At 36.7% G+C, this 27,607-nt stretch overlaps 2 protein-coding genes across 11 annotated transcripts in view; one reads left to right on the top strand and one right to left on the bottom strand.

The window, feature by feature from the left end:
• The window catches only part of LOC105284377 (protein unc-80 homolog), a 27,183-nt gene extending 2,674 nt beyond the window's left edge, over positions 1-24,509 (top strand). The window contains exons 6-51 of one of the 10 annotated variants that reach the window (XM_011347792.3): positions 222-367; positions 448-595; positions 664-895; positions 1,085-1,158; positions 1,245-1,334; positions 1,408-1,485; positions 1,553-1,689; positions 1,909-2,157; positions 2,401-2,573; positions 2,672-2,835; positions 3,173-3,315; positions 4,334-4,363; positions 5,799-5,928; positions 6,029-6,220; positions 6,497-6,638; positions 6,899-7,276; positions 7,551-7,995; positions 8,215-8,338; positions 8,425-8,623; positions 8,703-8,844; positions 8,944-9,053; positions 9,997-10,187; positions 10,278-10,493; positions 10,582-10,717; positions 10,797-11,066; positions 11,149-11,391; positions 11,618-12,113; positions 12,393-12,978; positions 13,128-13,308; positions 13,389-13,567; positions 13,656-13,904; positions 13,999-14,272; positions 14,364-14,668; positions 15,031-15,456; positions 15,577-15,795; positions 15,872-16,017; positions 16,112-16,436; positions 16,850-17,170; positions 17,529-17,787; positions 17,858-18,055; positions 18,221-18,571; positions 18,711-18,950; positions 19,126-19,230; positions 21,074-21,196; positions 23,057-23,205; positions 23,390-24,509. In XM_011347792.3, the coding sequence (XP_011346094.1) occupies positions 222-367; positions 448-595; positions 664-895; positions 1,085-1,158; positions 1,245-1,334; positions 1,408-1,485; positions 1,553-1,689; positions 1,909-2,157; positions 2,401-2,573; positions 2,672-2,835; positions 3,173-3,315; positions 4,334-4,363; positions 5,799-5,928; positions 6,029-6,220; positions 6,497-6,638; positions 6,899-7,276; positions 7,551-7,995; positions 8,215-8,338; positions 8,425-8,623; positions 8,703-8,844; positions 8,944-9,053; positions 9,997-10,187; positions 10,278-10,493; positions 10,582-10,717; positions 10,797-11,066; positions 11,149-11,391; positions 11,618-12,113; positions 12,393-12,978; positions 13,128-13,308; positions 13,389-13,567; positions 13,656-13,904; positions 13,999-14,272; positions 14,364-14,668; positions 15,031-15,456; positions 15,577-15,795; positions 15,872-16,017; positions 16,112-16,436; positions 16,850-17,170; positions 17,529-17,787; positions 17,858-18,055; positions 18,221-18,571; positions 18,711-18,950; positions 19,126-19,230; positions 21,074-21,196; positions 23,057-23,205; positions 23,390-23,968 (10,293 nt within the window). In that variant the 3' untranslated portion in view covers positions 23,969-24,509. Of the gene's footprint in view, positions 1-221; positions 368-447; positions 596-663; positions 896-1,084; positions 1,159-1,244; positions 1,335-1,406; positions 1,500-1,552; positions 1,690-1,908; positions 2,158-2,400; positions 2,574-2,671; positions 2,836-3,172; positions 3,316-4,333; positions 4,364-5,798; positions 5,929-6,028; positions 6,221-6,496; positions 6,639-6,898; positions 7,277-7,550; positions 7,996-8,214; positions 8,339-8,424; positions 8,624-8,702; positions 8,845-8,943; positions 9,054-9,996; positions 10,188-10,277; positions 10,494-10,581; positions 10,718-10,796; positions 11,067-11,148; positions 11,392-11,617; positions 12,114-12,392; positions 12,979-13,127; positions 13,309-13,388; positions 13,568-13,655; positions 13,905-13,998; positions 14,273-14,363; positions 14,669-15,030; positions 15,457-15,576; positions 15,796-15,871; positions 16,018-16,111; positions 16,437-16,849; positions 17,171-17,528; positions 17,788-17,857; positions 18,056-18,220; positions 18,572-18,695; positions 18,951-19,125; positions 19,231-19,718; positions 19,732-21,073; positions 21,197-22,882; positions 23,206-23,389 lie in introns of those variants that run through there. The other 9 variants (XM_011347791.3, XM_011347793.3, XM_011347797.3 and 6 more) reach the window with 9 other exon arrangements.
• Positions 24,366-27,607, bottom strand: LOC105284376 (carboxypeptidase Q). Its single transcript, XM_011347789.3, has 7 exons — positions 27,436-27,607; positions 26,326-26,691; positions 25,953-26,103; positions 25,628-25,877; positions 25,326-25,566; positions 25,037-25,219; positions 24,366-24,848 (listed from the first exon to the last, which is right to left on the bottom strand). The coding sequence occupies exons 2-7, from the start codon at positions 26,673-26,675 to the stop codon at positions 24,578-24,580; spliced, it is 1,446 nt and encodes a 481-aa protein (XP_011346091.2). The 5' UTR covers positions 26,676-26,691; positions 27,436-27,607; the 3' UTR covers positions 24,366-24,577.

Here is a 27,607-nt window from a genome sequence, read left to right as displayed (position 1 = left end):
GCCATTACGTCAACAGTTAATAAAATAATGGACATATTGTACATGTAAATATAACATAGTTTTACATCTTTTTGATTTTAATACAATATGTAAGAATTTATTATAATTATTAATTAGTTCTGTTTTAAGATATCAATTTAAGATATTCTGATAAAGTCACAATTATTATTGTTAATATCACAGGGTTTGCAATTCTTTAAAATATTCTTCTTTTTCTGTAGTGCCTTGAAAGGGTTCTAGTACAAAATCTTCATAATGACCTGACACCTTCGTTGAGCGAGATATTGAGCAATGTGCCACGCTGGCGCCTGATTCAAGCCGCTCTCCCTTATGTTCTTCATGGTACAGCCAGTCTCCTGCATAATAGGTAAATAATATTAAATAATATATAGTTTTTAGTCTGCTTTCTTTTGAATTTCCACGCAAAAATTACCATCGATTTTTTAGGAAAGATTTTCAGAGTCTCGGCGCAATGGAGACGACTCTACTTTACATTCTTCACTGGATACTTTTGGATTCAGCTGAAGAATGCGCCGAGAACGAGGCCGAACCACCAAATCCCTTTTACTACTTGTTTCCGATACCAACCATGACTGTAAGATTATTGAAACCGTTTTTTCATACGGCAACGTAAACCTTGAAACTAATAATTTTTTTTCTTAGCTCTTCATCTACCTGTTTGCACCGCTGTGCAACCATTTAAAAGACATCGATTTCAAGACGAATTTACGATTGGAGAACGGCCTAAAAATATGGTCCGCCATGTACGAATTCCGACATCCGGATGCACTTTGCTTCACGACTCATTGTCGCGCAAAACCACGTATTTATTGGAGCCAATCTTTCAAATCCGCCAAGCATCACATGTTGTCGGATGTTGATGTTTTCGTTGGAAGTAAGCTCAATTTGAGTATAATAATCAAAGTTTTTATACACATGTATTTATAATACAAACCTCTGTAGTCTCTTATGTGTTTTATGAAATCAAAAATGCATTCGTATCTTTTTGTATTATATTTTTTTGTTTACTTATTATTACTTCTTCTTTCTTTATATAAAATTAAATTAAATTTTAATTGTTTAGATGTCGAAAGTCCACCCAGTCAATCGTTTTCGGATCAGAGCGCCCCACCGTCTTCGAGAGTAATTGACGATGATGTAAGTTCAGGATTAATGAAATAAACGTCATCAATGTTATTAACAAATGCACAAAACATTAAATAATTTTGCATTAATAATATTAGCAACAGAGCACCTGGATATCGTCACCGAAGGACACGGTTTTCCCAGAAACGATTCCTGAAGAGAGCTCCGGCGCGGAAGACGAGCATGTGGTAAATTTATGATCGTAACGAGAATCAGTCGCAAATTATTCGATAAACAATATATTTTCCATTATTGCATTAGGTAATATTCAGATTACCATCTCTGACTGAATCGGAGAGGATGCTTGATGGGGTAAAGGAAGTTTCCACCATATTTGCAGTGAGTTACACGAGGTAATATTTCGAGACTGAGCGCGGGGCAAATAATATTTTTGTGGCTACCGCAGGGTGAAGCCAGCATCTTTCACGTCGCAATGGGCAGAACGACCAGCTCCTCGAGATCTACGGTGACGATAGAACAGGTCACGGCGATTTCTGGACTGGACACGTGCAAAGAATACCACGGGAAAGCTACAAAATCTGGGTTGGCCAAGTTTCAAAAATTATAATTTTTCTATTAAGCGTTATTTGTGTGTGTGCAATATTTATAAAAACTTAAATAAAAATATAATTATCTCCGTAGGACTTTCACTATTCAGCGAATATTCTTCTTAATATTTTATGTAGTCAGATCAGTATCATATTTAGACGAAATATAATTTAATAATAGTACATTAAAGAGAATGGGATTCTTGATTGGCAGTATAAGTACGGATAAGGAGAAAGAGGAGAAACCCAAGCATGATAGAGAGGTAGCGCACACTTCGAAAACTCGAAGTTTTCCAATCCAACGTCAATCTGCGACTACAACAGAGCACCCTGCCGGTTCTACTGTCGTTGATCGGGACGTTCGTGCAGCAACTTTCTTGGACGTAGCTACTTTGAGGTGTCTGTTTGTGCCTCAATGGCAGGAAGAAGGTGTTTTCTGGGCTCTTCAATTCTTATACTATCGGTTAGTTATTTTGTAGAATATTTTGTAAATTATAAAGAATCAGATTTTTTTAATGCTACCGTGTCACGTATGCGTACAATTATGTCAAATTTTTAAAATACATTAATTCTAATAGAAATATACTCTCTTTTATTTAAATAAATAAATAATGATATGGAAATTTAGTTATTTAATATTTTGATATTTTAAATTAAATTTAAAATGCAATTTACCTATACATTGTTTTTATAACGCATTATATAGGCTACGAAAAATCAACGAGGAAAACTCAGTGCAACAAATGCCGCGTCGTCGTAGCAACTCTCTGCCCATACCGAAAATCGAGGTTTCATTTTACCAGAGCCCTGAGAGTAAAAAGAAAGATGTAAAAGAAGTTATAGAAGTGCCTGATGTTCGCGACGCTTCCCTGCTAACGGGTACGCGTTCATGCCGATCTTTCCTATTTCTGAATGGATTCTTCCTCTTCCTCTGTATAGACCTGGCCACATTTTCAGAATCCATACCACACGCAAAGGCCACGAAAGCGAATCGAGACATACAAGACGTGCTAGCGAGAAGACGAAAAAACGCATGAAGATGGCTGATCTCAAGGCCTTTGTGGAGACGAAACTGCTCTCAAAGTCGGAAAAGGCGCTTGAGAAAATCGGCCAAGAGGAACCCAAGATGTTGTTCGAGCAGGTAAATTACTAAGAAATCTGGTTGTTTCATGAAATACTAAAAAAGAGAGAAAAAGAAAAAGAGAGTAACAAATTATAATATATTATTTTATAACAAACAATATATTATTTTATAAAAATGTTATATTATTTTTTGATCCAGAAAATTATTACTGCGATTTTTATCAATTATTTTGATAATTCACTAGATAGTTCTAAGTTAAAGCTCGTCTGTTTAAATTTTTAGTTATAAACTAGAATGAAGAATTTTAATATATGTTATATTATATTTATACGTATATATCTACATATATATATATATATATATATATATATATATATTTCTGTCATTTTTTTAGGAATGTCATAGAAGCCTCGATACTGGAGACGATCATTTAACGAGACCAACCTCAACCAGTTCGAAAATTTTTGAAGCCAAGGACGTCGACTACATGAAACACCCCACGAATCTGATTAAAGGAAAGAGTATGCCGAGTTTAAGGTAAGCGCTATTGGCTTTACCTGAAAGGAAACAATAGAGATCTTCTATACTTACTCGATCTTTTATCTTTTTTCTCTCTGACTTTCTGATCTCGTTCGTTCACATGTAGATATGTGCCTTTTTACAAAATTTACCCGTCTTCTTTTTAATTTAATAAAAATGAGAATATAGCATAGTTCTGCTCGATTTCAATCCTCAGTAAGTTTCAAAGAAACATACAGCACATATTTACGCGCGAACGCTTGTGTTCGTGTAGGCTAGTTTAAGAAGGTACAATTATATCTGTATTTTAATTGACACAGTTATAGGCAGGACGAACGTAGTTGTGCTTAGGCTGTATGAAATAAGAGATGTTTTGTTAGAAGAAGAGTATTTCTTACGAGTATAAACGAGGATCAGTGTTAGGTGTTTCATGTATTTATATATAGAATATTCTTGATATTATATATTTCAAAATTATTTTCTAATTGAATATTGCAATAATTGATACAACTGATTACGCTTTAAAATTTCGTATCAAAATTATATTTGTCAAATGAACAATTAAGTAGAACATTAAATATAAAACACGTTCTATAAAAAATAATATTTTTCTGTATATTAATTTTTATATTATCTTATTATTTTCTATGTAATAATTGTTTTACCCAACACTGATAATCTCTTGAATCAAGTTCTCTCGACCATAAATTGAACAAATACATAAATTTGTGATTAATTGTTTCCTTTTTTTAATTACAGCTTAAGCCACAAATTACAAATTACACCTTAAATTTCAATTAAACACAACTCAATATATCTTAATTTTAGTCATAATAATGCCAGGTTTTATTAAAGCAACTTGTACTACTTATTACCGAACATAATTGGTCCGAGAATGTGGTTCATGTATGTCGGACGATTAATCCAGCGCTTAAATATCGATAAGCCTATCGTAATACTTATGCGTAATGGTCTTTCTCTGTGTGTGTCTCTTTTCTCTCTCTCGTTCGCCCTTTCACCCCGAACTCGTGCTCAGCTGCTTGATTAACGAGCTGACCGCGGGAGGGTAAGTCATCTACGTCACTCGGAGGAAGTTTCGTACTGCAGTTCGGTTCACACGCTTCTTTTTCGAGCTTCCTGCTTCCGGTAGGGCGCACATTTACCCCTTAAGTACACACCAAAATTCAATCGCATCGGCACATCGGCGAGTCCATGAAGGCACATGAGGCACATTATGAACTCCACGTTTTGTTAATATATGGACATTTTTTACGATTTTTCCAGATAATGATTACTTCTGTCTTTGTTATTTATTAACTTTGATTATTGTGACCTATTATATATTCTCGTGATTCCATTTTACATGAAAATGTACTATAATTATATTTTTTACATGAAAATATACTGTAATTATATTTACTCTTATATACGTATATTTTTTTTATTAATAATTTCAAAACTTTAAGTACACGAAATGATAATTTTCTATTTATTATATTTTAATTTCTTTTATTAATTGTAAGTATGAATTTTGCTTTGATGTACTATTTTAAACAACCGAATACTAGTTTAAAATGTTAAACAGATATTTTCCAAAGAAAATTATTTAACAATCTGCAATTAAAATTTTCGAAATAATTTTTTGTTGGTAATATATTTTAATTATTTATTTTATAACATCCAAATATATGTAATACATTACACTTTCTCAATTGTATCACGCACTAATTAATTAATATTTATATAATTAAAATTAATAAATTCTATCATATATTGCTTTCGTAATCTATTGCTTTATATTCCATCATATAGTTTCACTAAATATATAATAAAAAAATATGAAATTGAGTACATTGTAGAAACGTCACTGTATTTCACATTTTTGCATGTTGTATAATAAGACAAAAAGTGGAAGACGTTGCCCTTTTATAATGTAAAATTATTAGTTCCGAAGATTGATATATTTATATCGTGTTACTTAAAATAGAGATGTCTACATCGTTTTGTAATTATAGTTTAATATTTTCATAATTTTTAACTTGCAGATTTTTATTTTTTATTTCGAAATACATTCATAAAAGATATAAGTATGCCAAGATATCTATTAACTAATCTATTATCTAAGAATGGTTTTTTTATAAAACTCATCAATTTGAAGTTAATATTTACGAAAATATAAATTCTGTAATATTTACTTCATTTTTCTATAATTAAAATTTAAGTTTCTTTATCTATTTAAAATCTTTAAAAGACATTCTATTTACATATATTAAGTTTTAATTTGTAAAATTTGCAATTGTCGATGTATTGGGCAACGTTGAATACGAAAAATCGTTAAAAATCATGGAGCATGTGTCGTCGGAATGACGGGCGCACGATCATAGATCAAGATCATAAAGACGGAAGCGTAGTGCTTGACTAGGGCTCATTTTGGCAAGTGGCATGAGGATATGCGAAATTGTTTTATCGAATATAGATTGCTGATCTATACTGTTTTGTAGGTACGTCGGTGATACTCGCATCGAGAGAAAACAGAGCCGGTTTTATAGTCAGTCTTACACCGCACCGAATCCAATTATCACTGTTACGGAACACACGCCAACTCCATCTCCCGATTTCATGAAGCGACAGGTAACAAATCTGTGATTCTCTATAAAATAGTCTTATACAATACATGAAAGGAAAGTTTGACAAAAAGTCATACGTATTTATTATCCGACTAACTTTTCAGGGATCCATCGATAGTCAATTAGATCTCATCAGTGTCCAAGCTGGACATTTGTGTTCTGAGAGAAAACCCAGTCTTGCAAGATCTCAGACAGATTCTAACATTACTTACATGAGCGATGAAATACCGGAAGCTCCGGGTTCCGCGTGCTACATCACTAAAGAAGGTGATGTTGATCTCCAGATCGTCTTAAAGGTAATTATTATGAAAACTTATGATCATATGAGGATCATATAAATAAGTTTACCATTTTTAAACGAATTAAAAATACGGTTATGCCAATAGATACGACGTGTATAATAATATATGTGCTTGAAAGCAAGTTGGCTAACGTTACTAAAATAAAGTAAAAAAACTATTGTTTAAAATTTAATTTATTACAGTATTTTCTAGCACCATTTAAAGTTGACGATGAGAATTTATTTACTTTCTTAATATTATATTCAATCACACGCACATTTCATTTTTCAGGCTGTACATTCTGTCGCTTTGCGAGATAACACCTGTTGTACGGCGCGTGTCTGTGAGACTATTTTAAACTTGGTGGAACTCTTGATGGATATGGGGGTCATGAAGTATTGTCTTCGTGAAGAAGCTGCCGGCAGTAACGCAGGTATTTAACTATTTGCTATGCGAATTATTTTATATTATTTATTTTTAATCTATTTGCCATTACTTAAAACGAATGTTTCATAACGTGATATCTATATGTATATTTTACTTTCTCGAATAATTTTCCTAGTCGGAAACTTTTATTTTGTGACTAGTTTTGGAAGAATAAGTTATTTAATTATTATTTTTAAATACAAGGAAAGGATAATAAATGATTTATTCAACACATTCGATTAATACGTCATTTTTATTTTTGTGCAGGATCTGGTATTGGAATTGACAATAAATCGGAAACAGGAAAGAAACAGGATTCACCGACAGGATTTAATCAGCAAGAATGTAGGCACGATTTAAATGAGAAAGGCAAAGCTCACAATCTCCTCATGAATTGTGTGATTCGAGTGTTAAAGCACTTGGGCTGTCCGCATGGTTGCTTGGATGGAGTGCGCGGACCTCAGGCCGATATTTGTCGTTCCCAAGGCCAGACCATCTTGACTAAATTGCATCGTGCAAGTTCTCGGCAATTTTCGCGATTCTTGAGAACGATGATGCGCGAACAACCATTAGCAGAAATTCTGGACTTCTTCCATGCGTATGTTGGATACTGCGTCGATCCGAGTTCACTGCTATCGCCGCTCAGTAAGTAAAATCAATTCAGGATTCAGATCGAAACCTTTTAAACTAAAGCTTAAAAAGTATAATTATTCTGTCATTACAAAGAAATGCATTGACTTCATTTAAATCAGTTTTTATTTTGTAATTGACAAATGTATCAATTTAATTTATTTATAAACTAGATATGCTTAATAATTAATCAGAGGTAACTATTTTTTTAAACAAATTCTTAATTTTCTATTAGTGTAAACTCATTTTTTAATATCAATCTCTTATAATTCTTATAATTCTGTTTCAGATCAGAAACGCCTATCAGGCAAGTCGCCTGACGTGGCGTTTCAAAGCGGATACGCGACGAATTTTGGCGCCGGCATGATCGCCTCTGGAGCCAGTGGAACCGGAGTAGGCACTTCAGGTATGAGTGGAACCAGCGGGAATATCGGTGCGACGACGAGCGGCATCGCGACGTCCTACAGCACCGGCGGTTACGGGTCGCGCGGTATCGAAGGACAGATTATGGCTTGCATCTTCAAAGTCCTGGTCACACGTCTCATGGATTTCTCGAAGCAGTTAAAATCGCAGGAGAACGTCAATCTATATTGCGACGTGAGACAATTGATGACATATGTCAAGGAGGCGCACGGTGGCATTTTCCGACGCGTGGCTCTTAGCGGTATCCTGGATTCCGCGGATAGACCGAATAAACGTTGTAACAGCAATGTGCAAACGACACGTGTTATAAGGTTCGTAGACAAATACAAATGAACATTTGACGCACCGTAAATAATTGTTTAATAATTTTGTGAAATCATATAATTCTGCTTATAGTAGTAGTTCATGCGTTTTTTCATGCGTCAAAAAACGAGTGGATGCATGTTAAGCATTCACGATGCATCTGTTACATTATTACATATCATTTATTGCATATAAATTAATTAATTTATGATATATTAATCTTGCAGACATATTCATCAATCAGATTTAGAGGAGCACGCGGATATCGGTGGAGACACGTGTTACACCGTTGACGACAGGGGCACGCGAAAGTTTCTATTTAAAAAGAGAAGCACATCGTCCACATGCGCTGTAAGTAACATAATTACATGTCTGAAATAATTGATTGTTATTATCGCATATTATTCTGTATAAAAATAAAAGAATTGACTGCGTAGGCGGGATCGAATTTGCAGAGTTTACTGGAGACAGAATTGTGCGAGGAGAAATTAAGCCAAAGTCCGCTGGGCAATCTGCGCAAGAAACACCACGTGTTAACGCCAAGGCAGAGCGAACGTAATTTAGGCGTCGGCGAGCCATCCATGGGGCCTGGAAAGATGGGGCAGAAATCAACTCGGTTTCAAATCGGCGGTATCGGTGAGCAGCGACAGGAATTGCACGTATCATTTGCAACGCACTGTGAACTACTGTACCGAATCATTCCGATGCGTTTTAGTCAATTGGTTCCGGAAAGATTACAACCGCACCGATTCTACCGATAGCCATGAAAGTAGCGAGTCACCCACAGACGGCAGCTTTGTTAGGCAACAGAGTCTCCATTACGGTCATCATCGCAGTGCGTCGCGAACCAGTCGCGGGTGAGTCGTGCATTTAAATGCTTGTTTGTTGTTACGTTAGCTGAGAGGCCATCTTATTTAGAAAGAAAATGTTGACTTATACACGCGATTCTGTTACAGAGTTGGTTTGACTCTACAGAAGGCGAAACGTCGGATGGAGGATCAGCTGATTAAAATCGGTTTCGGCAAGAGCAAGAAAAAAGAGAGCATGGAGGAGACGCCTGGAAGCTGTAAGAATAGATCTATATTTATTACAATTTAAATGTAATACATATTTTATATTAAACTAGTTATTGTTATTGTTATTTTATATTACTAGTACAACACAGGCGCGCGCTATTTTATTTTTCAATGTTAATAATGTTTTCGAATAATAATATTCATCTATTATTTATTAAAAAATTTTTTTCTTTTTCCGAGGAGTTCTGAGATGTTTATATTATTAATTGGCATATTGCCTAGAGTTCTCTGCTATTGAAAATACCGTAAACTCAGAAATTAAAAAGTTCTAGCCCTTAGAAATTTTTTCTTTTTCCGAGCAGTTCTGAGTTGTTGATATCATTATTTTTTATATTGCCTAGAGTTCTCTGCTATTGAAAATACTGTAAACTCGGAAATGAAAAAGTTCTAGCCCGTAGAAATTTTTTCTTTTCCGAGAAGTTCTGAGTTGTTGAAATCATAATTTTTTATATTGCCTAGAGTTCTCTGCTATTGAAAATACCGTAAACTCGGAAATGAAAAAGTTCTAGCCTGTAGCCCTATTCTAAAAAAGGCGTTAAAGGTGTTATTTATTTCATCATGTTTCATCAATACAAATTTGACAGAATTGACAGCTGCCGTTTTCACGTTCCTAAGAAATAATAAATTAATATAACCGCACTGACAGCCACTATGACATTCTGACATTCGCAACACAAAGTTCAAGTCACACGAAGTTCGAGCCAAGCGAGAGAACCAATCAGCGTCGCGGAAAAGAGGACTCAATATTCGATAAAAAAGAACTTCACGATGTTAACACGCCTTTTTTAGAATAGGATTTTTTAGAATAGGATTTTTCTATTTAATAGCACTGTTATGTAATTTATTCGATACAGAACTGTTAATTAAACTATTACGCTCTGATCACAATGCGAGATTATTTAATTATTTTATTACGTATTTCCAAATTTTTAGATTTTAGTCGGAGAAATTCTACCGAGCTCGGCGAGTCTTGCAGAGAATCTGAGTTTGTCGTCCTGAAGGAGAGGAGACTGGTACCTCGCACTGCGGTATTCGACGGAATGTTACGGTTCTCCTTCTTATTAGAAACCTGTCAGCCAGGTTCCGTTCCTGATCCTCATCTAATGGCATCGCTGCTGGATCTTGTAACAATCATTTTAATATTTTCTGCGAGTTAATCTGATAGTTTCGTATAATAAGATAATGTATGGGAATACTTAACGATGTGATTACAGCCGTACGCGCCGGTGGTATCTCGTGCTTGTCTGATACTGGAATGTGCGCATTTGGTGCATCAGTGCAACAAAGGCCACTGGCCGGCGTGGATGAAGCACAACTTTCCCATGTTCCGACCATCGATGCCGATAAACACCCGAAATACTTCCACTGCACTCAGGCGAGTTCACGTATTACAACGCACCGCGGGAAAAATGTTTTATCAATGGGCAGAGGTATTTTTCCAATTTTTAGCAAATTTTCTTTGCAACTGATAGTTTCCCTCACACAATGATATATAATATAAACCTTTGATTAAAACAGGCTATAGGATCGCGTTTGGAAGAGTTCTTAGCTGAGGATAAGCAAAATATGGAGCAAGTTACCAACGTAATGTTCGATGAGAGTAAACAGAAAGATCTAGTTCTGGAAGACGAAGAGGAAGATTTTCTCGACGATGGTAATACATCGTTGCAATGTCAGAAAATTATTCCAATATTTAAATCCAATGAATACAATTAAAATTGAGTAATTTTTAGCAAGTATAAACAGTTATGGATCTCAGTGTCCCTTCGCGCTGCGTCTCGTCGCTTGCATTTTGCTGCTGGAAGTGACAGCGTTCTTGAGGGAGACATACCAGACTTTGCCAAAGTCAAGTAAACTCTTGACGAAGGAACGTCCACCACCTTGGGAGAGGATGTACAGTCGAGAAGCGAATCGACGCTGGAGCGTGGCTCTGTCCTCCATGGGCCATTCACAAGCATCCGCGCAGAGTCTTCAGTCTATAGCCGGTGATCGCGAAGTCGTCGGTTAGCAGAGAAATATATTTATATAATTAATGAATGCATCACTTTGACATTTGATTGATTAAAGTATAAATTAATTTTACAGCGGAGCGAAAAATCAGTTTCGTCCTTTACGAGCCTGACAACGAATCAGAAGGCAGCAGCAAGTCAACAGTTACTGTACAAGGAGAGGACATCGAGAAGGAAAAGGCGAAGAGGGTGCAGGCACCAAGCAGACCGTTTCTCCTTCGTCGCAGTACTGCTAGCACTGCGACTGGTTCGTTCAAAAAGAGAAGCCTGAAACTTCGCCGTAATACTAAAGAAGGCAAGGACACAGAGTGCGAGGCATGTAAGTGAAATTCCAAGAAATCGACAATAATGTAATAATGTAATAATTCTTTCTATAATAATTTCCTGAAGATTGACACAAATAATCCTATTTATAGATTAATATTTTAATATTCAAATATTTTAAAGTTAATATAAATTAATAGCATCGTTAATATTAATTTCAATTCGTTGCAATAGCGATGTATGTTCAGTGATATTAGTTAATAGCGGCGATTTATCTACAGATATGGTAAAGCGCGCGGATTCTATTCAATCCAAGAGGAAAGTGAGCTCGCTTTCCGACAGAAGCGATACGTCGGAACCCGGTGGTGGCGGCGAACACAGTGGTGGTGAGGAATCGCCGGGTATCCTCAGCGACGATCAGCCACCGGAGAGCCCGAGTGACAGCAACGAGGCTGACGAGACCAACAGGAATTTTCCGTGGATGAAAGTGCTCGTACAATTCGCCAACTCCTTCAATTTCTATTGCTCTCATCAGACATTCTGCCATCCGTTCTGCCATCGACGGCAGTTGCGTGCTAGCAGCAGATTGATGAAGTCCGTGAGAAAGATCTATGGCGAGAAATTTGGCATTTTAAATGGCACGGGTTTGTTGGATGTAGACACTGATAAGAAGGAAGACAACAAAAAGGATAAACGTAGCCGTAAGGTGTCCGAACAACAAACCAGCACGCAGGTATCGCCTGTCCGAAGAAAAGACAGCGTGGGACGCAAGTACAAGTAATTTAATTTATATTTACTTGGCTGTAATTTTTTCTACATATTTCGATTAGATATTAATTTATTAAAAGAGAGATAAATGTTAAAAGAATGGTAGTAATAATAAATAAGTTTAAAGCATTACAGTATCATAATTGCAGAAATGCATGATTAAAAATTTCTAGTTGCGTTTTTTTAAATTATATATTTTACATTATGTGCTTATCGTTAATTTAATTGCTACTCATATAGAATAGAGAAAAATCTGAATGGTTCTCAATCTGGTCGTTTAACCCAAAGGGACTCCTCAAAGGACCTGGCGGAGCAAGACTCGGAAAAAGGAAAGGAATTCTCAAAGAAGTTCACAGAGAAGCAAGATGATGAGGAAGACAAAGAACCACCGCCTATTTTAAAATACATAAAAAATCAAGTAAAGAATTCTTTTCACGCACCTCTGGCCACTTTGATTAAAGGAGCGGTCGTCATGACGGAAGATCTGTTCGTTGAAGTGCTGCCTGTTGCGTGGGAGCTTTTACTGGAATCTAATCAAGAAGTCGCCGCTTCTGCGGCGGCGCTTTTCATAGTATCGGCCGTGCGAGCACCAAATCAGGCCAGTGATCTTATGCACAAGGGACTTCAACATAGCAACACCAATGTGCGCATTAACGCCATTCTGCGGTTTCAAGTTCTGTGGAAATTGCGGTACCAAGTGTGGCCGCGGATGGAGGAGGCGGCTCATTTAACATTCAAAGTTCCACCGCCAGGAATAGAATTCACCCTACCGTCACCGAAGATTGGAATAGAATCTCTACCTGTGGTCGATCCACCCTGGATGCCTCAGGTGAAGACAAAAGTGGAGGAAGTTACTATCAACCAGGAACGTCACGTGAGTAATCATTAAATGGAATATCTTATTTTTATTTCTAGATTAATAAATTAAATACTTATAAATAAATTATGTACAAATTAATGTATAATTATGAATTTATAATTAATATGACTGAATTTATAATTCAGTTGGAATTTTTATTTTAGAGATCTTTGGTAACTGCGACAAAAACGCGGAAAAAGCAGCAGACCGAACTGATCACGAAAGCTCTCCAGGCGCAGGATGACAAGAAGCGGGAGGAAAGAGAAAATTTTCTGATTACAACGATACCAATTACCGTCCAAGCTGCTTATGAGCCTAGTCCAGTGGGAGATGATCATGACGAGGGTAAATGTATTACGATCTGTCTATTTTCCATAGGTAGCATATACTCGTTTTTAACAACACTTTTCTTAAATGTTATGTAGGTAACGTAGGAGATGAAGATGCAGGTGAGACTGTTCCAAGAAATACAGCGCATCATGGACAGTCGGCTCTCTCGTTGTTTCCCTCGTCACTATGTTCAGCGATTGTTCAAATTATTAATCTTCTGGATGATCCAGCAGTCTCCGACGATGGAAATGCCGTTTACGAAGTGGCATATCAAGTATTAAGAAAACTAATTAGCTATAATCTTAAAGTCTACTATGTATTATTATTTGATGTTGTTAATCTTCTTTCTACCTACCATCCAGGTGATCTGGAACTGCCTCGTGGAAGATAGCGCTTTGTTCCTTCGCTACATATTGGAGCGTCTCACGAGAGAAAAGCAAGAGTTGATGTTTAAGATTTTGAGGCACCTTATCAGATTTGTACCGAAGTTACCACAGCAGGCTGCGTTCGCATTGTATAATTACATTATTGGATACGTAATGTTTTACGTGCGCTCTCCGCATGAGGAAGGGCAGAAATTAATTGGAACTGCGCTGTCCATCTTATGGATGGTAAGATACGCATAACTTGCCCTTTCAATTTGTTTCACAAATTTTTTATTAATGTAACACTATCAAGGAATCGTTAATGATCTTTTTATATTAGGTGGTGCACAGCGTACACGGCATTATGTTTAAAGATCTAAAGCAAATCCTGCGGAAGGAACAATGCGATGCGTCTATTCTGCTAACGGCAAACGTTCCATCCGCGAAAAAGATAATCGTTCACGGCCCTCAAGATCCTGATGCCGGTGAGATACCATCGCAGTTTCCCGTTCAGGAGGACACGCAATTCTGTCAGATACTCAGGGAATCTTTGGACTTTTTCGGTATCGAGGAATCGATACAGCACGAGTACTTTCTTGTAGATTACAAAACACGTTAGTTTCTTGTGGTTCTTGTGATTTACATATCTTTATTACATAAAATTCCACTCGCTCTTGATAATTTCTCGTCGATTTCCGATTTCAGATCAGATACACAATCCATCGTCGTACGTTAGAGATTATTATTTTTTCAAGAGATCACAATTCCCGCAAATCGAACTCATTCACATGAAGCCGGAAGATGCGTTCAACGCGCTGCAAAGACAAGAATTGGTGCACAAGTTTGTGGAGATAGGGAAAGTACTGTTGACCTGGGCAATTCTGAAAAACGTTGACATGGTGGTTCAAAGAGTCGTATTTCTGCACGAGGAGCTCATGAAGCTACCATCATTCCCGCGAAAAGCGCTAGAAGCAGATTTAGACTTGTACAAAGGTGGCGAGGTTGGAAGAGTGCGTACAATTTTATATTTTATATTTTGAGTTTTACTCAACTTCAATCCTTGATCTCAATTAAAATTACATATATCTTAAACATAAAATTACTTAATAAAAATTTAAAAAAATATTATAGCTGAAGAAAGCTATCTTCAGTTACTGTTTAGTATTTTTCAGTTTGTTTGAGACAACTTGAAAACTTTTTTTATTTTGATGTATCAGATAAACACATATAAAAGATATGATACACATAACTTGAAAACTTTTTTTATTTTGATGTATCAGATAAACACATATAAAAGATATGATACACATAACATAATCGTATAATCGCATAATCGTAAGTAAGAAAGAATTAAAATCTTCTTTGGTTTTAGGAGCTTCTTGGACTGGACGTAATGCATAAATTCATGTGGGTCAGGTTGATCGCGCGCATGTTTGAGGCCATGGCCGGCAATTTTGCGTATTCCGGCGACATCCATCTCTTTTTGAACGTCTTGAATGGCGCCATAATCCTTCATAGCGAAGATTCTTGCATTTTGCGTTACGTCGTGGCGACCTATATAAATGCAGCGCACAATTTCAAGAATATCTTCTCGACGAACGGTTATCTGTTGATTATGCCGACCTTATTGCAGCTGTACTCGACGCATCAGACAAACAAACTTGTGACAACCACCGTCGAATACGCGGTTAAACAATTTTATCTAATGAATCGTAAACCCTTCATTCTTCAGATGTTTGGCAGCGTATCTACCATATTGGACACGGATGTGAAAAGCGTGCATGGCGAGGCTCATAAGGTTTGCTTCCTTTATTGATAAATCACAGATTTGTGACGCCTCAGTAATTTTATGATAGCGCATTATCATGAGAATGCATTTAAATGTTTTCTAAATCAACACTATACTCGGCTTGTTAAGGTTCCCTCGACGTGTCTGTTTAATCTGCTAATGAGTTTGGAAACTCCATCGCCGGATCCGCTTAATATAGGGGAATTAGTGAAAGAAGAGAAACCTTTGAAAGCCATAGACTTCTGTTATCACGACGAAGAGGAAATGGTCAACGTGCTCGATTGTATATCCCTCTGCGTGATGGTGATTGCTTACGCACCCGACTCCATCAGAGGCCAACAGATGTTGGTAAGTGATTTTGCTAATTTGACACATTGTTAATTTGTTTTATTTCGTATACAAAATAAAACATATTTCATTGTAGATAATATTGGAAGCGATACTGCCATGTTACATTCAGCAGATCCAATTATCCACGTACAATAAAGAGGGCAAAACAGAAAAGGAGATAATAAATCAATTAGCCATAGCCGTGAAAACATTAGTTAATAATTCGGAAGCATTGACAAAGTGTGTATTAAATTCTTCATGATTTGTCTCTCGTAATTGTTCCTTTTCCAAAATAATAAAGCATCTTATTATTTTATTTCGTTCATTTTCATAGGAATTATAACGGCCCGCAGAAATCTAGTCCCGAACATAAAAGCTCCAGTCAGAAAAATTATGGTAAAGGTCCGTATTCACCAGGTTTTGATTTCGAGGATGAAACTCACACAAAGTACATAGAACACTCGAGAGTTCGACATTTCTACGAGCGAGATACCGAAGATACTGAAAACTTCCATATGAACGAATTTAGAAGACCGCGCGATACCTTGTTAAATATGGTTGGAGATTTCATGGTTCGTTGTTCTGCTCGTTTGGTAGAACTCAACCGGAAGGCACAGGACGGGAAGACTATTGAATTGTTGGATTCAAAATGTCATGTGGTAAATTAACAATGACTTTTATAGTTGATATTTAAAATATTTAGCTTCCGTATACATATTTTATGATAAATTAATTCTACATGTTACTATTGGCTTATATAATTATAATTCAAGTACGAGTTTTTTCGTAATCGATATTATTATTTTTTATCTGTGATATTATTATTATTATCTGATTTTAACAATAATATTTCTAATATTTAATAAAAGCTTTTTATTTTCATAAAACACAACTATTTAGAATTTCAATACTTTTTGTACAATTAAATCTGAGACAAATTAATTGAGTCTTGAATAACAATTAACAATAACTGATTAACGAGACAAATCATCCATGCGTGTTGAGGATTTTGATAATCGCAAATACTAATAATATTAATAATAAATAGTAATAACTGCAACTTTTTGTATAGCGACTTGCTGACATCGCTCATAGTCTCTTGAAGGTTTCACCATACGATCCAACCACTATGGCCTGCCGTGGACTCAAAAGATACATGAACGACCTTCTTCCTTCGACTGAATGGGCGGCCGATGACGTGAGACCATCGCTGACGCTCATTCTCAGAAGGTTAGACAAGACTTTTTGCAAAATACACAAGAAAACGTCGATCAGGAGAAATACTGATTGGGCCGCAGCCAGCGATCTCTTGAAAGGAGTTTACAAGACTCTGTTGAAATGCCCGTACATCGCGCATTTTCAATTGCTGAAGGCGCTGTTGAGTACCTGTCAGGTATTAGACTTTTCTCTCATTTACTTCTTCTTTATTTAAATATCTATTTTATTTTAGTGTAAAAATATTAAATATCAATTAAATATTTTTATAACTTTAACACTTAGACTCACTCATATATGAGTGACGCGTAAAATTCCGCATAGGCTGCGTCATTCATATACATGTAACGGAACAGTTTTAATAACTTAAATAGAAATTATTTTATATATATTTAGAGAGATATTGAATAAGAATAAAATAAAATGTCATTTGTATAATATATTAATGCAAGAAATAAAATTACCACGATTCTATATTCGAAATTAATTAAGACAATCTAAATGTTAATTAATAACTGCTAATTAACAACTTTTAGGCTTTGATTGTTGGTGATACACCGGAAGATGTAACTTCGGCCTCCGCGGCTGCTCTGATGAGCAAGATACCGCCGCCTCACTTCTGCTCGACAGTACTACGTTTGGTCGCTTTGCACATGATATCCTTCGGCGACGGATATGCCTTGGAAAATGTTCTCGGTGGTCAGACCTCGTTGTTTGCTACCCAGACTCGCACAGAGAATATACTGTTGAATTTGTTGATACCGTTATTTCTACGTGTTGGAACGGGAAGAAAAGGTAAAAAGTGTAGTGCATGGTTGGAAAAGAGTAATGTTATGAATTATTCATGTTACTTTGACATCTTCAGATGTACCGAAACTCAGACACTCAGACATTAGTTTTGCTCTGACCGCTGTATTAGACACGCTTTGGCCGCCGGGAGCAAAAGCGGCACCATCGACGGTGCAGAAGGCACCAACGGATATAAGAGCCGGAAGCCTAACATTCGCTGCTCCGAAGACTCTGACGAAGACGTCGTTAACATTATATCAAGTAGCATTTTTAGGTATGATTTTCACAACGAACAAGTATATATGAATACGTGCTAGTCAAGCTTTTATTAAATAGCGAAAAAGTGAGCAATACTGATACGTATACTGTAAAATTACTATCTTTAATTATTTTTCTAGCGAGTATTTTTCTGACGTACGCTACAATATAATTGTTTCAGCGCTTAAAATAATGACAATATGCTTCGACACCGAGCTGAGGATGGAATGGCCGAAAATCTTTCGAACGATGCGTCTGCTGAACAAGCGCAATGAGGCTTCCATATACCTGTGGAATTTCTTGGAGTTCGTAGTGACGCACCGCACGGCCTTGTACATTCAGATGCTCCCGTTTATCATTTATAAAATTGGGCAAGCGCCGATATCCGAGCACGAGCGAAACATGCACAGCATCATACGCGAGAAAATCAACGGCAGCAGCACGACCGTGCCAAAATCTCGAGGAGCGTTGCTGATGGATCTCATTCACGAATTGAAGAACTTGAAGGAGGAAATTGAGAATCGTAGATTCGGTTGGTATTTCTTGATTGAATATGAAATACTTTCAATCAAATCAAATATAACGTCTACGTATGAAGAATTGAATTTTTTTTTGTGAATAATTTATCGCCCGCCGTACTTAACATCAATACATAGACGAAATGCAACCAGAACCCAAAAGGAGCGTGGTGGACATACACCCGATATCCGAGGGCCAACCGCGTACTCAGAGGCCGTCCTTGCTGATGGATCTCCTGACCGGCGACCTAGGATCCAGAGCTCACATTAATCGCGCCTCCACCGACACTCCAGTGTCTCATTCCACAGCAGCTCAGTCTCATTCAACTCATCAGCCCAATTTAAGCACTGTTAAAACAACGCAGCCGAGTCAAGTAATAGCACCGCCAAATGGTATTCATGCTATATATATATATACATTCTTCCTCTATTTCTCTGGTTTTTGCCAATTAAAACGAACAATACATATGCTAACAAACGTACTTCATAGTTTCGTTCTTCTATGAATTATGTTCCTGCTCTTTTCGCAAGTATAATGTTATACATGAAGTGTATCTCTCAATTGCAGCATCTGTATCGAGCGTCAGCGCGGGATCTTCCACTGTGCGGGAAGCGGGCGAGACATTCGCCGGAGAGATCTGCGTTGAGCAACAGCCGCCGTCGGCGTCGACAGGTATTCCATCCCTTTAGAGAAACCTTTAAGAGGATATCCCGTACTGTCGGTTACGATCGATGCGACCGCAAGCCTCTCGCATACGTTTCATCGCTGTCGTATGCGCAGCCAGTGCGTAATCGCTGATCGCTACCACAGTTGGATCGAGCCATTGTCTATAGATCACTGCCAACTGAGTCTCTCATAGCGAGGACAGTTCTCTCCTCTTTCGCGCTCATACTTTCTACGCGCGTTTCTTGCGCAATGACGCATTGTCTTCACTTCATTCCCCCTTTACAGCGAAGCTTGCAAGGAGTTTTAGCGCGCGCGTCCGTTTCGTTCGCGGGCGAGAATTCTCTTTCGTCTCGGACGCCACCCCGACAGGGGAAATGTTTCCTCGATTAATGTCGCATGTCACTTAAGGCGTCGTTTTAGAGCATAAATCGTTCGCGCTTCCCTCGCCGGACGTATGATTGACATATTGATCATTACGTTGCTTCCATTGCTAGCTAGGGAACGGAGGTAAGCGGACCGATCACAAACTCAATCAACACGATCTATAATATATATCCTGCTGGTGTATGCCCCTCTCACGCTTATCACCTTTTCGTAATTTTGATCATATCTCGATCGTTCTTTCCTCTTTCTTCCGTCACCCATGTCTCGATCTTCGTCCACTTCTCTTGTTGCCTCCTCAATCCAGATTTACCCTGAAACGAGATTGATAAAAATAGAAATACGAATGTTCCGTTTATTTATTTTGACATGATGGAGACATGGAACAAAAAAAATATCGTAAAACTTTAGCGAAATTATTGTAAAATGATGAGCGTCGAAAAGATTGTACAGTACACGATCTCGTTTCACGGTATTCTCTCTTAGAACACTGATATTTCTGTCGTTTCCTATATCACATTTTATACGCAGAATCATAAGGAACTTATACTACATAGCAGTATTTAGACAATGGTAATGTCCAACAGTTGGTATCCTACTGATCGTTGCGTAGCTATTCTCTACTACGTAGTTGCTTCGATGTTCTATCGCTTTATCCTCTACTCGAGAGCACGAAATTAACTGTCATTGATTGTTTCCGCAGTTAGCACGACAACAGCATCTATCAGTGTCAACAGTTCCGTATTGACACACTCAGTTTCGGCAGCCTTCGTAACGTGATTCAACGTTGATCTCAATGGATTTGTTGATTGCAGAGCCAATTTTCTTATTTTGAAATTCTTTGCTCTTGCTACTGCTTGCTCCGGTAATTTTTTCTTGTGTATTACATGCGGTGTACACGAATATATACCAAAAACATTCTTTTTGATCGAAGCAACATCGTACAGATAGTATCTAGGGAAATCCACGTAACTACGTCGTGCATACGTCAACAATACTCGCATACTTCTTATCTCGTTAGTGTTTTCGTCAGTGGCTACCACTACCTATCTCTTACTCAACTTTCATTGAATTGATAATTTGCTAAAATATCATAAACATATTATATCATTTCCAAGCTCAAACATTATTAAATGTCGAGAGGGGAGACTTCTTGTGAAGTTCCGTGAAGTACTCATTACATTCCGTAAATTATATTGAAAGATCCGTGAGTTTTTCAATTATATACTATATAATTTTAGTCAATTTCATTTTTAAACTCATAGAGTCATCGAGACATTTACACTTTATTACATCACGTTTATAAGCAACTAAGCAATGCTTTCGAGACTCTGGCTCGAAAATGCGAACATCGGCACGATGTACGATCGTGAGCAACATATCGACGTGATTACTACTATATCGTGGTGTCTTACCCTTTTGTTATCCCTCCCGCCTCATATTAGACGTTCGATGTGGCATGTTTCAGATAGATCCCAACCATCTTCTACTAGCGATGAACGTAACCATATTAAGCTTCATCCTATCTTACCTCATCAAAGGGCGCCAAAGCTGCGCTTTGTATCTTCCGTAGAGTTTAGACACTCATCAGGTAAATTCCTAATCCCCGCTCTCTCTTTAACTGACATGACGCAATATAATTATTGACAAGTTCGGGAAATACCATTTCCCTTCTCTGACAAGGTATAATATTTAAACATTGTTGCAAAAATAGGTGAACCTGTATCAAGAGATTTATGAGAATTTGTCCACGATTAAATTTTTAACTTTTGATTTCAAAAATCAGAAATGTTTCAATTACATTTAACACTTGCTTTCAACGACATAATTTGGAATTTATAATATACTTTTATTAATTTTGCTAACTCACCTATATCTTGCAGTTAATTAACAAATGTAAATAATATCGACACATTGTACAGATTTAATCTAACTTTATTATCACTTTCCACTAACTTTATTATCACTTTCTTATCACTAACTTTCATATTAATAATCATATAAATAATTTTGAACAGAAACTTAAGAAAATTGCAAGATTATAGAAAATATTTTATGTCTGAGTTTTTTATTTGCAATGCTAATTTATTTCGTGTATATGCACATTACAAGATAATCATTCCTTGTTAATATTATCAATTATATTTTGATAAATATCTAGAAATTGAAAGTAAATAGAGAATCTCTCATGTATAGTTTAGACATTCTGTAAATACAGTAATAGTTCCATCGCATGAAGTAAAGCCATATAATAATAAATATTTTTTGTATTATTTACTTCATTATGTATATTATACTTTTCATTATATTTTATATATATACATGCACATATAAAGATACTCATACCATGAATTTTAAGTAGTAGTTCATTAAAAAAAGCAGAATCAATACTGCAACGCACTATATTTCATTCATTAAACAATTAGAAATCTGACGTATATATAAAAATATGCATGATGCAACACATATGCCATGATAAATCAGCACCAAACTATCATTACTGCTTAATATTGCCACATTTACAAATAGGAGTTAATATTTACGTAGTAATCCAAAAAGGGAAACACTCGGATATTATATAACATATATTTTGTTTCCATTTCTTTTTCACGTTTAATTTTGTCTATTTGCAAAATGCTTCTTATGCAACTCTTCTTGTATAAGTATCTATTTGTCGGTACCTAACGCCCGGACATATAATACGTGTGTGTGTGCGTGCGTGCGTGTGTGTGTATGTGTGTGAATGAATGATTGATTCTCGCTGCCTTGCGACATTCTCACATTAATGCTTCCATTACGTAAAATAATATCAGTAAAGTTTGCTTTATGTGTTCCGCTCACGAATATAGTCTTGCACGACGAGTACACATTTATCGTTATATATATGTAGCTAATCTTTATGTGTCCTTATCTTCGACAAACTATATTATATTGCATATAAAATGTCTCATTATTCAATTTTTATGAGACAGTGTTCAACAATGTTCCATCAATACTGCTTTTCTGATATTTTTCCGTGCACTTAGGTCTTGAATACGTTTCTATTATTTAAAAATATATATTGTATTTTTGCAATTACCAAATGCGAATATTTTGTTTCTTCAAGGAAAAATGATCGAATTGTTTTCCGACTATCTAAAGAGAATGAATAGTTTTGCGGTTTTTTTTCCACTTGTGTGAAGTTTTGAGAAAGTTACGTGTCTAAACGTCTTCGTGTCTTCAAAAATAGCACATAAAGTATACTTATACTTTTAAAGTAAGAGCTTATGTTTACTAGATGTAGTGCCGTGTTCCATCAAGCACAGGACGCGGGTGTAAAATACTTGCTGCGTACTTCGAGAATAATCTCCGACCGTGTACACTTTGAAAGAGGAGCATGAGTAGATTGGACCGTAGAGTAGAATCCGTGATAAGACGATAGACGCGACATGATCGTCGACTGTCTCGCCAGGGGAGACCGTGACGAGTCAGCTAAGTCCCAGCAGTCCAACCGAGGACAGTTCCGGAGAATTACATACAGACAGGCCTCGCTTACAACGTTCTATGGGTCAAAGCAAGAGGACCTTCCGGTTAAGAAAAAGTCGAAAGACACATATTGAGGTGACGAAATTTCTATATCAATTGCAGACATAAAGCATCGCAAGTTTAGGAGTAGCATTATTCGATAAGAAACTTACAAAATTTATTAGTCTTACGCAAAGAGCTGCACAATTAATTGTATCGCTACATTGTTATTTATAACTGGCATTTAATTGATTATTTATAACGAAATATTTTCTATTAGATGACTCAAACGAAGTTGGATCAGCCAGACGCGACGCCTGAAGAAGAGGCGACCGTCCAACCGAAATCATCAGTGCAGACATCCTTGATGTCAGAGTTAGATCCACCTTTATCCAACATCCCTTCCGACTCTTCGTCCATTCGTTCTAGACGAAGTCTATCTCTTCGCAAATTCGACAGTGACAAAACTTTCAACTCGCCGGCCGATCAGCAGCAGTTCCACGGGCATCAGCATCATCACTGTCACCATTTCCATCACCATCTGCACCCTCAGGTGTCGGACATGTCTTGGGACGAGGATACGTCCAGTACTTCGGGATACCGTGAGTCATACAGTATGCAGCTCGTGTCTTTAAACGGTGCCAACGCTCGTTCGGCGCCGCCCTTGGCGTCGCCGGATCTCAACGATATGCCGTCCACGAGCAGCACGACGACCAATTACATAGGCAGCTCCCCGGATTGCTCGATGAACGACAGCGGGGGCGAGAAAACTGTTCTCTTAACATCGAGCCAGAGAACGACCTCTCAGCATTCCTTATTGATGGTCTTTCCGAACGACGACGAAGACACATTAATATAAAGCATTTGATATTTCGTTGATTCGATTGAGACTGATAATTAAATAGAATCAAGAGCTTTTGAGGTAACAGGTAATTCAAAATGATGTTTTGATGTCGGATTGACATGGAGAATTGTAACATCGTTTATTTATTACCTCCTAACTCTTGCGATTAAAGGGACGTATATGTTTTATTGCAAATCGGTGTCAAAAATGTTTTTATATTGATATAATTTATTTGTTTATCGCTTCATCGCAATTTGCGAGCCACATATGTCCCAATAGTAAAACACACTAGTGAAACACGTATGTTCCATTAATTTTAGAACAGATAGACAATAGCTACACATTGAATAAGTAATTTTTTAATGAAAACGTTGCAAGAGAGTTAAAAGAGAGAAAGTTAAATCGCTCGAGATGGCTTGTAAAATCCAGTTCGTTGAATACTTGTATTTCTATAATGCTTTTGAAGAGATTTAGATTAGATATTACTGTAGGCCTAATCGTTTACATGCTGTGAATGTATACATAACTATATTTGAAATAAAGACGGTTCTACGAACGCACGGAGCCATTACGGTTTATTTCAATATCGATTAATATCAACTATGTATTATTAAGTCGCTTTTATTAAGGCACCTGGTTAGTGTAATTGTGTCGAGGTAAATCAACGCTAATGTCTGCCAGAACGAACGATACCGCTGCAAATATAGCTGTGTTCATATCCAAGGCTTTCGGATTTTCCACCAGCATGGTGTCTGCGTTCGTATGGTGATAATAGAAATACTTTTCATTTCTCGTCCAAAGACTGCCTCCCGGTACTCCAGCTTTTACCCAGAATTGTATATCAGGTCCTTGACAAGGCTGTCTTAATTGCATGTCGCCTAATGGAGTTAACAATCTAAAACAGAAAGCGCAGTTTTACGACTTTCTTTTGTCGAATATCGTATTCACAATATCGCTCTAGAATTTGACAAACTTTATACATTTTCAGAAATAGGAATAATAATCAATAATATTGATTACAAACGCAAATTTTACAACAACATTAAAATGAGGGGATGTGAGAAATAACGAAAAGGAACTAACCGCATCATTCTCTGAAGTATGCACTGCACCAACTCCCCTCCGGTAACTTCAAGGCCCAGAGGCATGAATGTGCCAAGATCGGATTCCATTACGAATTGCAAATTGCCATTCTCCGCCGCGTGTCTCTGTATATACTGACGAGCTCCGATCATGCCGAGTTCCTCAGAGGTCCACATTATTGTTCTGCCAATGTACGACTAATTTAGTCTCAATATAACAATTTTATCATAGAAAAAAAAACTAATTTTAAACATGAAATTGTATTTTTTCTCGCAATATCCTAAGCTACCTTATTGTTCGGCGCGCCCGCATGTTGAGTTGCTTCAATAACTTTAACGCGTTCCAGGATATGAAGGCACCACCTCCGTCATCCATCGCACCTTGTCCGACATCCCAACTGTCTATGTGTCCAGAAACGACGACTGTTTTTTCAGGCTCGCTAAATCCGGTAATATCCGCTATGACGTTTCTCGATTGGGTATCAGGATATCTTGCCGCCTCCATTTTCAGATTGATCAGTATCGTCTCTCCTGTATTAATAACATCGATTATTTATTGCAAAACAGAGATCAGGGAATATTTTTGTCTGACCCCTATCCGCCATTCTTCGTAGGAGACTTGCATCTTCGGCAGTTATGCAGGCGGCTGGGATTTTAGTGACGTTCTCCCCGTAAGTCATCATGCCGGTGTGCGGAGTGTACAGCGAAAACGGCGTTACTGATCTGATCAAAGTGGCCACGGCTCCTAATTCTGCCGCTCTCGTAGCCCCCGCGCTTCTGTACTCCACCGTCTCTCCGTATGAGATAAATTTCTGATTGTACACAACGATCTTCCCTGGGATCTGAAAAGTTCAAAAGTTGCAGATATAGAAAAAGAATGTATCGCGAAATATCACTTTTTTATTCACGAAGTTTACCTCCTTTGCCCTTTTCTTAAGTTCCGCGAAGCTGTTCACTACAACGGCGTTAGCAGTTATACCTTCCTTCGGAGTGCCAACGCTGTAACCCAGTCCCAATAACGCCAGATCTTTTTGTCGAGGTTGCAAGAGAGTTGCGGATTCTGATCCTCTGTGGATTTATTATGATTTATATATTCGTGTGTTTGTGCATTATTTATTATTGGCATTCTTAATTAACATCTAGTTTACTAAATATTTAGTTGTAATATCTATAATTTTTATATTTATAATATTTGTAATATTTGCATTTAACATTTAATTTTTGAACTTTTACATACAATATCTACAATTTTACATTTCTTTTATATTTAATTTTGATTAATAATAATACCTGACCCAACGCGGTACAGTAACCGTTTCGCCGTGAACATTCTCTAAGCCCAAGCTGGCGGATTTGTTTAATACGTAATCGATAGAGTCCTCAAGGACTTGTGTACCGGTGAATCTTGGGCCGAATTTATCAACAAACGTCGCCAGATCTTGCCATGTAGTCCCTTTGAAAGAACCTTCCAGAGTTTCGTTGATTATTCTCTGGACTAATGGTGCGTAAGAATCTATCTCTTCGATTAAGGTGTTTGACAGTTGACAATTATTATGTCTATCTACGATATCGTTTGTCATTGTTATCGGCCGGACATATAACAGCCATATAAAGATAAGAATTTTCTCTGTGTACCACATTATCGCTCAACGCCTCCTGCACAATGATACATTACGTTACAAAGCGGGAGCTAAGTTAAACGTTGCGATTAAAAAATTGCAGTCTTGATTCACGTATATCCATCATGGTGTGTGATTGATAAATGATTGATTGCACAGTGATAGAAACAGCAAGCGCGGTTGTATTAATAATATCAGATACGAAGAAAATATTTCGATAAATAAATATTATAAGTATTTGTAATATATAATAATGTTAATTATATATGTACAAATCATATCTAGTTGATTTTGCAACATGAACATAAAATAATATTTCGTTTATATTATAAAAAATTTGAATATAAATTTGAATATAAATCATATAATATGAATGAAAATGCACGACATCTCTCTTAAAATATATTTATTCTTCTATACAACTCTAATGTTAAATGCTTGATTTATTCTTTACGTGAAATATATCTTGTACATCATATTTCTATTAAATCGGAAGTACAAAAGATGTTCTTTATTTTTAATTTCAACTTTTAGTTTAAAACTATATTTCGCGGATCAGAATTGTATATTCGATACTTAATATCTCCATTTGCATAAATTACTAGCTCTCAAAACGAGAAAAGTAAATTTGATGTAAGATATAAAATAAATGTTAAAATTGAAAAGAAACAGAACGGAATATTTATAAATGTCTAATAACGTGATAACAATTAATATGTTTTATTAAGATTTTTTAATTGCGAGACTATTTCATGCATAATTTTTGCTAAAATATTCTTACCGAGATGATGTGTCACTCAATACGTAAAATATACTAGTATCATACACTAATAACAAATTTTTCACAAGAAGAGCTGTTCATCCGCGTCGCAGTAGAAAGATACTAACTGACAGGCAGATGAATGAGTTCCAGTGGTTGCTCGGACAAATTGCTGGGTATGACGTATGTACAT

This window comes from Ooceraea biroi, chromosome 7, assembly GCF_003672135.1.
Source record: "Ooceraea biroi isolate clonal line C1 chromosome 7, Obir_v5.4, whole genome shotgun sequence".
In the NCBI taxonomy this organism is placed as follows: domain Eukaryota; kingdom Metazoa; phylum Arthropoda; class Insecta; order Hymenoptera; family Formicidae; genus Ooceraea; species Ooceraea biroi.
This window is presented reverse-complemented; position numbering and strand designations above follow the sequence as displayed.